We start from the raw sequence: 15,244 nt of genomic DNA, 5'->3' as shown, positions 1-15,244 counted from the left end.
AGCCCCTAAACAAAACGTTTTATACGGTTAACAATACTATGAAGTCTTCCTAAGTTATACCCCGAGCACCCAGAAAAGACTTCTATACTGCAGGAGTTAACAAGTAGTTAACATGCTTCAAAAGGAAGGCATGAGCAATGACATGTTTAACCTTTAGAAGCAGATTTAGATTTATATTGTCCAGTTTGTTTTTTGTTGTTTTCTTTTGAACTGTAATAAAAGTGAGAAAGAATTTCATATAGTATAAAAAATAATTCGTGATAGTTGCGACGAACTGTAATAGGAGTGTAATGGCGTGCTCACAACAGTAATTCGAGTGTATGATACCACAAGGTTACCACTACCGGATCCATATCCGCCAAAGACTTTGGAGGTGCATTAAATAAACGAGCAGTACCCATACGCCCCAGTTAACGATATAATTTTAATTCCAATTTATTTCGAAATCATTTTCCATTAATTCTAGCACACTTTAGCATTCTTTCCATCCAATTGCAAATAAATATATGTGCATAAACTTGATAATGTTGAGAAGAACATCACATGCGAATTTTTCCTTTTCCTCTATAATGAGAATAAATGGAAAAGCACCGTACCAATTCTAAAGTTAATTGACAATAAACGAATAAAAGCACCGAAAAACATCATAGAAGTTATTAGAAGTTCAATTAACAACCACTAAGATGCTCAAACGTTTTTAAGTATTTTATTTATTCATTTAAGTAAAAACTATAGAGGAAATGCGTTTTGTCCCCAACATTTTCGATTATCTTTTCATCGCCTGATTTTTCAGCATCAGTATCACTATTATAATACATCTTTTGGCTTCGACACTGCGTTTAACAAATGGTACGTATTGATATAATTCATTATTACCTGATTCTCCGTTACTGATAATGTACCGTTTGAGCTTGTTAAGGTATTTTACATCACCGGGAACACAGACGGCACCGGCAGAATACCACAAGCATAAGCGTAAATAATCTAGTACCTGGCAAAGAAATAAAGAAGAAGAAGAATATTAGAGCAACACACTTTTTCTATCGTTATCTCATTTACCTCTTCGTAGGTATCTAAAGAAATCAGATCCAAAGCGGTTAATCGGGTTTGACGGCGGGATGAAACAAAAGCGATTCCGTTGGCGAATAAGAGCGTATTGCTTGGAATGTCGGCGGATTCATAGTGGCCATCCGTGGACAGTAATGTTTGCCTGCAAATAAATGATTAAAGAAAAGTTAGAGAAGTTATCCAATTCGGTTTAATTACCGGAAAACCCAATGTTTGAAATTATATAACCCCATTTCCTTAATATCCAGCCAATTGGCGAGATCTTGAGCGTTGGCCAAAGCAGTAGATAAAGCAACGATACGTACATTGCATCCGGTGCGTGACATAATGAAATTCGTACGTGACACAATCACTTCAATGACAGGACCTCGGTCTTCTCGCAGTAAATGAATTTCGTCTATAACAATTAGTACAACACCCTGTACATATTCTCTTGTCTGCCAAGACCGGCTGATATCATCCCATTTTTCTGGTGTGGTAACTATCAGTTGAGAATCCAATCGCTAATTCTTTTCTTAACCAAAGCTTTCAAAGGCGCAATATAAACAACCTTAGCTCTTCCATAATTATTAAGCGTTCAAAGTATGGCGATTTCCGCCACTATAGTTTTACCTGAACCTGTGGGTGCGCCCAGCAAAATGTTATTACCGGTATGATAAAGACAATGAAAGACTTGAGTTTGTATAGGATTGAAATGCGCACAATTATATAAAGATTCGTAGACTGGATATTTCAGAGCACTAACAGCTAAAGGTTGCAGCGGTAAAAGTTCAGTAAGAGGGGGATGGTGTTTCGGTAGCACTATGTGCTTAAAAGTTAATGGAGTCGACGCATTAGTACCCGGCCAAGTGTCAGTCGCTACTCGAATATAATATTGTGACGTAAAGGCTCTTTGAGAGGTATTGTCATCACCAGTTTTTGTGGTTTTCGGCCGTAGACAAATTTGCGCGTGGCCTAAAAAGTGTATTTTAACATGAAGAAAGCACATAGACCGAAATTATTTATTTTTGTAATAGAATTGTAATTGCGGATTGGTAAAAATACCTGGAACAATTCAGAATGATAGATAAAATTGGATTCGGGATTTTCAATCCATAACTAAAAATTTTTACTTGTTTTACCATGTACCCTATCATTGCAAACAAAGTCTGGCCATATATTGATTTTAATACCTAACACTGTACGCGTTATGGGCTGCAAAGTGGCATCAACACTGGGCATGGGCAATTCTTTGGCTGCACGTAAGAGTTGCTCAGCTTATTTACTGCTACTTAATATCCTTCCCAGGAAAGAAAATTTGTCTTTTTATGCTGAGCAATTTTTATTGTCTTATTGTGTTTTAATCTGAAATTATATTGAAATAAATAATTAAGTTATAAATGACAATCAATAAAGATAAATGCAAGCTTACCATTGGAATGCAAGGAATATTGCGAGGAGGATGGAGATTGTGCGCGGAGGAACTTACGACTACGTGATGTTGGTGTTCATTTTCTCCCTGAAATTTATTCCGGACAGTAACATTACCAGCACGAAACCGAGAAAATTTCTCCGGTGCAGCTCACTTCTGCTGCTTGATCCTGATCTTCGGAAAAAAGGAATTCGTCTCACTATTGTTGCCTGTAGACGCATGCCTATATTCTTTGCGAGCGTGTGCTGTCTCATGGTCGCGTAGAAGATCTCGTACCCTTTCTGAAAAGCTTCATGGACAGATTCTGTTGGAAAGGTCGGTTTTAGATATTTCGAGGTCCACGTTAAGCTATTCAGTTTATTTCTGGCTTTCTTCGTTGTCGATTGCCGCTTGGAGTGTTGCGACCTGCGCATCGCTCATCGTCTGCATCGAAATGGCTAACCACCATACCCTGGTGTAGGCCGACATCCAGCCTCTCCGTTGCCAGTAAGAAGAACCTTTCGGTCGCATTTCTGACACTATCGACAAGACATTGAGATCAAAATGGTCTTTTTTGTCTCCTATTTTTTTAAAAATTGCTTTCACTATATGAGGATAATCGTACAAAAGCCGGATGCAGTGTGTGCTGCCGTCTGCCCGCTTTCTATTGTATCCCTTGTTTCCAAATATTCGGGTATGCTGTATGTTTGCCCGATTTCGGTCGCAGACGACAGCTCTCACGTCCAGCCCCATCTCTTCAGCCGCTTTGATGTTTTCTTCCAATACCGGCCCCATTTTTTCTGAGTTGTCTTCGTTTTCTTTTTGTTGGAATAATCGCAACCCCGCATCGCGTCATCTGCTCGCGAGTAGACCGCCGCGTAGTTGGTGTACACCTCGTCAAAATGGACCTGTACTACTCTGTCTTGTTCGGTCAGTCGAGCGAATTTTGAATAATTTGACTGCTGTCGCCTTGCAGCCTGGGGTGACGTAGACGGTCTGTCGTAGTTCTCATTACGGACCTCGCAGTCCTTTAGAAATTTGTCCAAGAGGCTCCTCGGCAACGAAGTAGGTGTTTTATTGATTGATTTTGGCGTCATTATCATTTCGTGTGGAGTAGATCGCCCGGTCGTCGATCCTGGCGATGTCGCAGTTGAAGATATTTTTGAAACAGTTTCAAATGTCAGTTCGTGTATCATGCGCTTCAGTCCCAACAAAACACCATCTATGATGGATGTATTCAGCACCTTCTCACCCTCTTCGAATACACAAAATTTTTCTTTCGCCAGACGGATATCTTCTTTAGTAGCCTTTTCACGTGCTAAAAGTCTCCTCATGGTTTTAGCTGCCTGCTTACATCCCATCTCTTCAGCATACCACACATTTGAGGTAAGAGCGGTATGGGACGACCCTGCCTCAAGTTTTTTTATAGCATCTCTGATTGTTTGTAAAGTCATTATAACCCGCGGAACAGTCACGGTACAGTTTAATTCCACGCCAAGCCTGCGCGCCAGTTCTTCATAAAGTCCTTTGGTTGACGCCCGCCGAGGACGCCACAGTTCCGGATACTCGCGGAGGAGTCTGCTAAGCACATAGTTGCACTTGGTGAACATAATCCCTGAAAAAATCGTTAAGATTGATATATATATAGCTATATAGCGGAAGCATACACTGCGAACTATATTTAAAAAAACCGACATATATTGACAGTTTAATTAATAGTATTATCCTACATATAAAAATAGATATTTATTAAGCTAAATTTAAAAAAAAGACTTTTTTTTTGGAATTCGTTTTATTGACCAAAAAAATTTACAATATTTACAAACTAACACAATACTACAAAGTAATAAAAATTCAAAATCTTAAAAAAGCTTAAATGTAAGTTTCAAATGAATTATAATAAAACTCTATAAACTAAGATTGTAAGGTCCGCCTTTGTTTTTTTTTTTTTTTTTTGTGCTGTTCCTATTTATTTGTTTTTTGTTAATTTTTTTAATTATCTTTTTAAATTGTTAATTTTTTGCATGTGTTTCTTTTTTTAAACGAATGATAACATTTGAACAATACCCGAAAATTAGCAATCGTATATCAGTTGCGCCAGCTACGGCGTAATTTAGAAATGGACAATCTGCGAAACATCCAACGTTCCAATACAAAACCACCAAATCGATTCCCAATAATACCCCACAAACATTTCACCAATCCCGCGATAATTGAATAATGAATTTCCTTTTTTTTGCAGCGTTGGAAACGAGCGCAAAAAGTTATTTTAAACAAAAATGACATCGGTTGAAAAAGACATGTGCAAAGGTAATTTTTGCAATTTTTTTTATTAATTTTGATTTTATTAATAGAAATTTAATTTTTTTCCCAGACAAAAAAAGAAGCTCGTTCAAGGAACGAGGGGCGCCATGAACGCCGTAACGCCGAGGTAGATCTGCGTCGACGTTTAAGCATTTATCTTCCCTTAAACGCATTCTGACTAGTTTTAGTAAATTTTTAAAGACCTGCCGTTCGATTTTCGCATATTTTTGAAAATTTGGTGTTAATTTTTACATATATTCGTACAGGTGGTTCATATAAATTTGCAATCTCTTATGTAGTTGCTAGTAATAACAGTATGAATGAATGGTATGCGGATAGCGCGTTTGAATTTATCTCATGATTCACTCGAGATTCATGCGGAGACTATGAGGTTAATACGTACATGCGGCTATTGCATTGGACACGAAAGGCCCTGAAATACGAACTTGAAGTAGAAATAAAAATAAACGACAATCTCCGTTTATCTATAAATCGCGATCTAATGGATAAAGGCAACAAAGCGTGCATTTATGTTGACTATCCGAACATTGTCAATGTAGTCCAGCCCGGTATGTTGATCTTCACTAACGATGGCTCACTAAAATTGATCGTTAAAGAAGTCGGTGTTGATTGCATAACATGTCAAGTGGAACGCGGGGGTATGTTAGATTAGAGGCCACCGTAGATTTGCCAGCTGTCTCCAAAAAGGATATCAACGATTTGAAGTTCGGTGTTGAAAATAATATTGACATGATATTTGCATCTACTATTAGGAACCAAGACGCTGTTAACGAGCTACATGACATTTTAAAGAAAAAGGTAGAGAAATCAAAATTATTTCTGAAATAGATTGTTTGCAAGGACTAGAGTCGGTTGATAAGATTCTCAACGCTTCGGGCGGCATATTATTTTCTCGTAATGACGTTGCTATTGAAATACCCTCGGCGAAAGTGTTTCTAGCTCAGAAAGCCGTCTTAGCCCGATGCAATAGAGCTGGTAAGCCGGTGATTGTCGATTCCGATTCGATGCGGCACAAACAACACGAGCGGAGATCTGTGAATTAGGTCATTCTTATTTGACGAAACATCGGAAGGAATGTAAAGTGATGGCTAGATACACCATCGCCATAATAATCATCATGCTACTCCCAATAAGGGCACTAGTAGTCTAAATAGTGATGGCCGCACCTATTTAAGCGGTGGTAGTTTGAATAGTCAGTTCAACGCGAACAACGGTAGTTATAGTAATAGAAAGCAACAAAAGTGCAATTACAGCAGCCGTAGCAATACCTAACGCTAACAAGACTACCACATTAGCTCATATGCTCTATAGTTCGAAACAAATGCGTAAAATAGGTTCGACAACTACAAGTATTTTTGTAGCCCCTACAACCACGGCCGTTGATTTAACATACAAGCAATCATTCTACGATGACAGTACGGCTAAGGCCGATCATCAACTGTGTTCAAATAATTCTCGTCATCATTTTTCGCCTCACACACACACACCTACACAGGATACGATTCCGTCTCTATGTTATACCTCTTTACAGAATTCAAATCAAAATTTGGTATCTAGCTTAAGTGGTTGTGGTATTGCGGGAGGAAGTAGAGGAGGGAGTGCAGGCGGTGATGGCGTTAGTTCAGGTACTGGTACAGGTATGGCTGTCTTAAATAGTTGTAAACAGTTGTTAATTAAACAGTCTTAAACTTAACTTAAACAGTCTTAAACTTAACTTAAGACTGTTTAATTACATTTTATATACTTTCGATCCGGAATTTCGCTATTTTATATTGGCTAGTCCCTTAAGTAATAGTAACTACAGTTTAAAAAGTAGTTTGAATAACAATGTTACGGTGGGCACTAGCAATAGCGGCGGACATTTCGCTCGCATACACGGGAAACCTAAGCCACCCAAATCCTCTAGTTATAGTAGTTTCCTACAACGTGGCAGTGGTTACAATAGCATCACCACAACTAGCTCCGCTAATCATGTGGAACGACCTGATATCAAATACACGCAAATATCTAACAATGAACAACGTTTATCTAACAATATCGACGAGGCATAAGAAGAGGATAATTTTTCATTGCAGAATTTCAAAACTGATGAAGGCATGACGTATGTGCCTTTCACTAAGCCCACACCCACTACCTTAACGACTAATAGTAATTATTTTATGCAGAAGATCGAAGGTGATAATAAAAATCCTTCTTATGCTTTTATTGTTTCACTCAGCAATGAAAAAAATTCACTGAATAATAATAATAATAGTAACAATAACAAAAACAACAATAACAGTAGTGGTAGTAGAGAGATTTCAAGCCCGAACAAACCGTATTTGTAAGACAGAACGGTTTGTAGACAGTTCAACCAAGAAGCGCTGATCGGCTATTTCAACTATTTCCCAAAAGAAAATTAAAAAAGTTTTCTTCTGTTCCGCAGGTCCAACAAAACGATTAAATATAAACAGTAATTTGTAATAATTGTGGGCTTAAAGTCTCTGATTTCCACGAGTTCTATAAAAGTGTTGAGAAAGCTCAGAGCAATCTAGGCGAGAATGTCGTAGTGAAAATAATAATGTAGAGCATTCCACAGAAAATGTTACGATTCAATCGATTCCTTTTTCAAATAAACTTCAGCCCAATGATGATTTGAACGAATCTAATGATGAGGATCCTTTCGAGATGCCAATAAACGAGGCGGATAATAATCCATCATTACTCCTAAAAGAGAACGATTTCAACGACAAACGTTTTAGCCATAATGCTGCGGAAGAAGTTAGGAATGTCATGAATTACAAAGACGAAAAATTTGATGACGTTGGCGACCCATTTAATAGCGAGGAAACAAAAATTGGCAACAAAAAAGAAAATACTAAACTATCAAAAAAGAAAAAATCTATCAAGTCTGCAAGAACGATTAGAATGAAAAATGCTTCGCCTAAATTACCATGGAGTGCAACTGAAAAAGGTACAAGAATATTGAGCAAAAGCGAAAGCAATGATTCAAAAAAGACAAAAGTGAAAAAATCTCTAGAAGCTCCAAAAAGTTTTGCTATCGATGAGGAGATAGCTAAGTTTATGAAACTAGAATGTGAGCGATGCAAGTTGGAACTTACGTACTACTTACGCGCTCTTCAAAGTCATGGTCGCAGAACATAAAATCAAAGGTTACGCCCGAGTTTGGGAGCGAAATACAATATTTGTGAACCTTTGACCTGGTAAATATGATTACATCGACTTGAGTAAATGGTAGTCGGAAGGGGCCAGGTCGTGAGAATACCGCAGGTTGCGGTAAAACTTTCCAGCCTAAAATGAGGATCACTTTTTGACTTGCTTTTGCTGGAGACATACGGACATATACAAATTTTATTGTTTGCTCGATGTCTCGTAAACTACTTTCTATCTTCTAGCTCACTGCATTTCCATTCCAAGCCGACTTAGCCTTTTTGTACTTTTAGCAGGACTTCTCCCCAATTAATCCAGTTCAAAACACAGAAAAATGCCGAGTCCATATATTACACTCGTCTCTTTAAACCCACGTTGTTATAGATATGGGTGCTCGAAATTCCGGAAAAGGGCTTCAATACGTTTTATGAAGTAACTAATTTTAGAGAAAGGAACTCATTTGTACAACTAATACAAATAATCATTTTTTTCATATAACTCCTCTTTGAAGAAAGCCTTAACTACATGTGTGTGGAGTGGTCCTAAAAATATTCCAAGTAAATCCATTTCCAGAGTCCAACTTTTATGTCAATGTATAGAATTTCGTTAGAACCTTTGGAAAATTACGAAAAACATAAAATATGGACAGAATATTGAACGGACAGACATTGCACAAATCTAATAGATTTTCTGCTGATAGAAGTGATGCAGTGTATAACAAGGAAGAAGGGTTCTCATTTCTCAAAACTGTAGCGCCATTTACTTGATATCCATCAGTAACTTGGACAAACTGGATTTATAGTTAAGTTTGGAGGAAGTTTTCGCTAAAATCGATAGTACGTTTAAAAATAAATTTTATTCAAAATATTTTCCATTGTTCTATACTTTTCTTCCTTCGCTTTCCGGGAACATGGAAGTTACGCGTACCCTTTCATCAGAATGTCTCCGACAGCACTTTGGACTTTCACTAATATTATTATTATCATTTTTTCAGATTATAGAATAAGTCCTCAGACTAAAAGAAAAGAAATTGAGCACTAGCAGCATAGGAAACAAAATGAAGCTTTTTCGTTTACATTACGTAATTCTTGTTTTCCTATTTCAATGATTAAGAAATGACATGAAAACCTTTATTTTAATCTTCAAATATTTTAGTGTAAAAAACCGCACTATGTGATGAAAAACGATTGAATGGTTGCTGGCGAAATTTAAAAAAAAAACAAACTCAATATTTATTTCGGATTTCAAGGAAAAGTCAAAAATTTTTGAAAATTGAACGAATACGCAATTCAAAATGTCTTCCTACTTTTAGTCAACTTAGGGTTGACCCTTGAATTTCGTAATTTTGTTTTTATTTCACGGTTTCTTGCTTTCTTTTTTTGTTTTTTAATCTTTGCAGCTTCTGCACGAGGTTGTACTTCGATTCTGTCTAGACTTCATTTCCACTTCATGTTTTTTCAATCTTGCTTCATGCTCCAATTGCAGCTTCATTTTCTCCTTCTCAATTCTTTCCTGTTTATCTAAATCGCATTTTTTCAACTCAAACAAGCGAGTTCTGTTTGCTTTTATTTTAGTTCGCATCCTTCTTTCTCTTGCTGCAATTCGAATTTCTTCTCTTCCAATTCCAATCTCTGATGCTCAACTTCTAATCTCTTTTTCTCGAGTGCCAAACGAGACGCTGAATTTTTTTTACTAACTGATTTCTTTTGCTTTTTGTCATAGCCAAATACTGCATTTTCTTCTTCTCATTGAAAGAACATACTGAGTCCTCGCGAACTTCAGAAATTTGTTCACTTTGATTTGTCTCTCTTATGGTTCGTATTAGCGCGCAATCGCGCGTATTGCACACCGGCTATATGTCTTGATTCGGAGTGAACTATTCGACTCTCAGCAACAGAAACTCCATATTCGTCTTTACGCAAAACTTCTTTCCTATATAACCCTTCTTCAGGTTTCTTGCACTTTCCCTCCTCTTTTTCGCTTGCCATACTATCCGATAGATCACAACAGGTACAATTGCTAGCATCGTGGTCGCTATCATTATTATTACAATTGTCATTACTAAGCAACTTGTCAATCATTTCGAAATAAGCCGAAGGATCTTCATCAACGTTATTATTACATGATTTGCTATCATCTGCAGCGAATCAATGTTTAGTTAATTACGTGGAAAAACAAGGCGGGATAAAGCCTAGCGATTAAAATAAGAAATTCATATTTAGTAGTAAAAGACTATACTCGATAAGTATGCAAATACAATAAAAAAAAACTTTTTTCAGAAAAGCAGGAGAAGAATTTTTTGATAAAGAGGAAAAATAAAGGTCTTCATGTTCGTCTTGGAACAAATTTTCAAAATGATCCCTTCCGTGCCACTATGTAATTGCAAATTTTTTCTATGACTAATATAAGCGCCATGGTCCGTTCTGGTCGGACTGTGTCTGTTCCGTAATACTGTATTTTAGAAAGTGCGCACGTGATTTCGTCAAGTTATTTCGTGTTACACGAGTACACTCGTTATCGCTAAATTTTTGAGGCGCAATTTAAATATACATTTTCCAAAAAGGTTGACTGACACAGCTAGTTGACTAAAATTATGTGCCCCAGACTCGACCCGCCTTTCTCAACCAGGAGTTGGTCGAATTATTGAAAACTTGAAAGCATCAATATTACCGCGAAAGGTGTGCGGAGCGTAGGACAGTCGCAAAAGGGAAGCTGAGGAGTCTCGTACGCGTACAATATAATGCTCATAAAAGATATTTCTGTTCTTAAATTGCATGTTATCGCGATGCTTGGAAGAAAAAAAACTAAAAAGCTCATAAGCTACGTTCTCCTCCTTAATTTATTGCCCTGCGATTACGAGCCATTATAGACGCAACCTTCAGATTCTTCCCTTCCAAAAACGATATCCAGCACGTCATATATGGGCAAAGTTTATTTAAATAATCTATAAGGGAAGCAGATACATTAATACGTATACATATGTATATATTTATAGGAGAAATTCAAATTCTAACCTTTAACTGCTTTTTCGCCTCCAAACGCCCGTATAATTGATTCGGAATTATGCGACCGTTTTCGTGCTTTTATAAAATGAAGCCTACAAGCTTGCATTTTATTTTTCAAAGCAATCCACCATTCCTTTTGCAATTTCGGGCACTTTGCGGTGATTTTCTCATAAAACTTTTGTGGTGTGAGTTTCTGCTTCGAAAGAATCATTGAATGAATTGTGTACACTTAATAATAAAATGAAAAGAGAAAGACTTGCCTCAAAGCACTTTGGATGTTTTTTAATCTCTTCACAATTCGTTAGATATATGCTCCTTATCTGATCTCACTGTTGAAATTATTATTACATCGCATTCCTAAAAAAAACCAAGCGAAAGCAACTTTAGTATTAATTCAAGCATTAGTGAAATTTTACGAAAGTTATACCTTTCCTTGGAATTCCTCCTCAGTACCAAGTTTAGGCATTGCTACGTCGGTTTAATGTTATTACGATACAATTGAACTGTCATTAGGAAAACCTTCAAAAAAGAAATAAATGTTATGAAAAACTAAATAGAAGGGATTCTGCTTTTAAACTAAATACAACTTACGTACTTCGCTTCGTAAGGATTACACCACGACGGCGAGTCTTCTTCCTGCATATCTTTACTACGTAATCCGTGGAAGAATATGCCATGTGTTTTGGGTCAATTTGGTGATTCCGGCAGTATATCGCCAAGTTGCTTCTGCATTTCAGCTTCCCTAGAATTCTTTTCCGTTATCATTAAAATTAATTAGGCATTTGAAAATTTACTCATTTATATTTTTTGATCAATTTTATTGAGCAAAATATTTGCATCTAATAATATTATAAAACAAGAAAATTGGCTTATAAATAACAAAAATTTGGATTTATAGTAAGAACGCATAAAAGAAATTGTTTCAAAATGTTTTAAAATTAATTTTTAATAACTAAATCAATAACTTCGCCGCCTTCGAGATCTAAATCAGCCGGCGTGCTATCGTATTCTAAAAGGTCGCCATCGAAACTGTGTAGAAAATAAATTATAAAATAGATATTTCAACTTTAATGTGTAAAATTAAATTACATTAAAAGTTATACCTTAATTTTAATTGATCACGCCGCAATCTTAATTCCTCCTCGCATTTTATATATAAAATAAGGAATTTCCCCTCTTTTGGTATATTTATTTCCAACGGTTTTTTCCACTTATCCGATTGAATTTTTAATGGAATATCATTTACTTTGCGTTGTTTTTGTTGCGTGTCATTAGCCAGTGTTTTCAATCTACTCTCTAAAACACGCCCATCTAAGCACAAATTTTTAACAGAGGAGAAAAATTAATTTGTATAACGATATATGAAATGTATTCAAACCCATTCCATTTACTTACTGATAAATTGATAGACTTTATAATCGATGGAATCTGGAGTATCCTCTGGCGTTACAAAATAATTATCAATATTAAGGACTATATTTCGTATATTAATATTTTCTCTTGCAGCGAGTTTTTCATAAATGTCTAAGAACTTTTGATATTTGCGCAATTTAAACACTTCCGGTTTACCTTTCCATTTGATTTTTACATTTATTTCATGATTGTCTTCGTCGTAGTCCGGATCCAATATTAACGGTCTACTTTCCTTATCACTTTTAGGAGCAATATTCAATTCGTCATCAGAATCTAAATTAATACAAGCTTCTATGCGAGGGGATGCTGCCAAATCGATATATGCACTAACTTGTAAGTCGCGAACAACGTCAACTTGTTGCCTTTCCGAAGCACTGGATCTTTTACTCCCGCAGGCCCTACCACGTCTTCCTATAGAAGCCAATAATGGCACGACAGAATTTTGCTCCCTTAATTCTGGAGAAGCGTTTGCGGTTTCTTTGCATCTCGCCCCACGGCCACTACCGCGACTTTCTATAAAAGCCAATAATGGCACGACAGAACTTTGCTCCCTTAGTTCTGGAGAAGCGTTTGCGGTTTTTTTGGATCTCGCCCCGCGACCCCTACCACGTCTTCCAGTAGTAATTAATGTCTGCACGGCAGGCAGGGCGAATGTCTCGACAGGAAACTTGCTACTTGCAGTTACAATATGTTCCGATTCGTTCTTATGATGTTGCCCTTTACCAAGTCTTGCACTGTTAGGCAAAGCTGTAGCAGCGTTAAATTGATCCGTTTCATCTACAGAAACATTCTCGCTTTCTTTGGATTTTCTAGACCTTGGAATTGTTTTACGTACTTTGCTATGTCCATTTTCTACAATTGAAGGCGATTGTTGCTTAGTTGGTTTTCCGCGAGATGCGCGCGTTCGCTTGGCTACATAATCCTCCTCTACTAGCTGTGTGGGCAACGTGGATAAAAACGATAATTGCGGGGATAAAGATATCTCATCTGCGGACATCACCTCGGCAGATTTTTTGGAAGTCTTCGTTTCCTTGGCTTTCTTTTTCAAAATATTTTCTGGCGTTTTTTTTAACTCTTTCACACTTTTAGTTAAAATAGGATCCATATCAAAATCATCACTCTCATCAAATGCGCCGGAATCTTTTAAGTCAGCCTCATTAAGCTTACTGGCCAATTTCAATTTAGCTAAAAGATTGACTACAATCAAAAAGGCGGAAAATATTTAGTTTCAATCACAAGCCCGACATCATAAAAAAGGATGAACTTACCTTTCTTTAGTTCATTTAAATTGTGGAAAATATCAAAATCCTCACTCATTTTAGCTCAGTTTTTTATGTTTTTAAGAAATTCTTTCAAAATAAAAATTTTAATTTTATTAAAATAGGCAATTAATTACTGAACCTTCTCTTCAAAAATAAAGCTGTCAGATTTTAAGATTTTCTCTTAGATTAAAAATTTGGTTTAATATGTATAACAGGGTGCATACATCCATTACAGGGTGCATACATACATTATTTAATGGCTTAATTTTATTAAGACAAAGAATGCTGATTCGCTAAATATTTAATAGGGAGAAGAAGAATACCAACTTCTATGCGTAATCACGTAAATGAAAGTTAGCTTTCATTTTTAGCTTTGTACCAAAAATAAATGAGAAACAAACCTACTATTTTAATTTTTCCTACGGTTTCAACTCCAGACCGCGCTTTTTCTTATATGCTGCAATTGTTTTATGCTAGAAAATGCAAAATAACAACAAGTTATTATTATTGCTCTATATTTCCTTAGTTATCAATTTAAAATAAAGCCGCAATGATATAAAAATTAAAAAAATTGTTAAACATTTCTTAATAATTTGCCGATATAATGAGAGAAGTAAATCAATTCATAATAACAAAAAAGAAGAGAGCTGATAGGTCATTTAATTATCTCGCTGCTAAGGCTGAAACCTCGTAAAAACTGTGCTCACTTATCAGGTTCTGAAAGTTTGACTAAAATACATTAAAAGTAATAAATATACACATATATTCCGCATTAGCCAAAACATATGGTCTTTTATTACTCAAAACTTTGATCACTTTTTCATTTGAAAAAGGAATTTATTGTGGAAAATTGCTACAATATATATTTTAATCAAAACAGTTCCCATCATTTTCAGCAACCTTTTAAAACATTTTTGGCGATATCATGTTAAGAGAACTTATTTTGGTTTGGCGGCGATCCTCCCACCGATCTTATTTCTTCAACTTTGCGGACCCGCGTGTCAGCCAAGCCATGCACAGATTTGAAAAAGTAGTACTGAGGAGGTGCCATGTGTGCTGACCATGCTGGGTGTGGCACAACTTCCCATTCGATATGCAACAATGTATCCGGAACAACTTTTGCAATAAGTGCCGAGAAAATGGCATTTTCAATCAATTAGTGTCACTGCTTTTAAACCGTTGAACCCAAGACCGACAATTGGGATATGATAGAAACATCACTATAAGTCTCCGAACGTGTTTGGTGGGATTCGGCAGCAGATTTTTTTAAATAGATAAGAAAAATGAATTTGGCAGAAGAAAGAATTTTCAGCGGTTCATGACTAGCGTCGCCGTACGCTGAACACATCACTAATAATAAATGGAGAATGGAACTAAATACAGTGGAAGGTCAAAACGCTGACCAAAATTTTTGCAAATACCTAATACATAAAAAATACGCCCGCGAGAACTGTATTCAAAAGAAAATATTAAAAAAAAAAAAAATAAATAATTTTCTTATTATTACGTTTCATATGTAGCTTATTTACGTTGCTATTGATTTGCAACGAGCCGGACGAGCTTGCAATTTGTTGGGCCATTAGATGCGCTCCGGCACGTCGTGAGATAAGTGAAGTTTTTATATAATTTGG

General features: G+C 36.3%; 1 protein-coding gene and 2 pseudogenes across 1 annotated transcript; 1 reads left to right on the top strand and 2 right to left on the bottom strand.

The window, feature by feature from the left end:
- Window positions 1-766: 766 nt before the first annotated feature.
- LOC119640178 lies at window positions 767-4,068 on the bottom strand (annotated as a pseudogene).
- A 669-nt stretch (window positions 4,069-4,737) lies between these two features.
- Window positions 4,738-5,846, top strand: LOC119640177 (annotated as a pseudogene).
- Window positions 5,847-11,876: 6,030 nt separating this feature from the next.
- Window positions 11,877-13,778, bottom strand: LOC119640176. Its single transcript, XM_038038028.1, has 4 exons — window positions 13,620-13,778; window positions 12,334-13,548; window positions 12,042-12,249; window positions 11,877-11,967 (listed from the first exon to the last, which is right to left on the bottom strand). The coding sequence occupies exons 1-4, from the start codon at window positions 13,666-13,668 to the stop codon at window positions 11,877-11,879; spliced, it is 1,563 nt and encodes a 520-aa protein (XP_037893956.1). The 5' UTR covers window positions 13,669-13,778.
- Window positions 13,779-15,244: the final 1,466 nt, after the last annotated feature.

Source organism: Glossina fuscipes, unplaced genomic scaffold (genome assembly GCF_014805625.2).
Source record: "Glossina fuscipes isolate IAEA_lab_2018 unplaced genomic scaffold, Yale_Gfus_2 115, whole genome shotgun sequence".
NCBI lineage: Eukaryota > Metazoa > Arthropoda > Insecta > Diptera > Glossinidae > Glossina > Glossina fuscipes.
This window is presented reverse-complemented; position numbering and strand designations above follow the sequence as displayed.

Coding starts and splice junctions, on each gene's coding strand:
- LOC119640176 (XM_038038028.1), bottom strand. CDS start 13,668: ATGAGTGAGGATTTTGATATTTTCCACAATTTAAATGAACTAAAGAAA. Junction 13,549..13,619: donor TTTAAATGAACTAAAGAAAG/GTAAGTTCATCC, acceptor TTTTGATTGTAG/TCAATCTTTTAGCTAAATTG. Junction 12,250..12,333: donor TAAAGTCTATCAATTTATCA/GTAAGTAAATGG, acceptor ATTTGTGCTTAG/ATGGGCGTGTTTTAGAGAGT.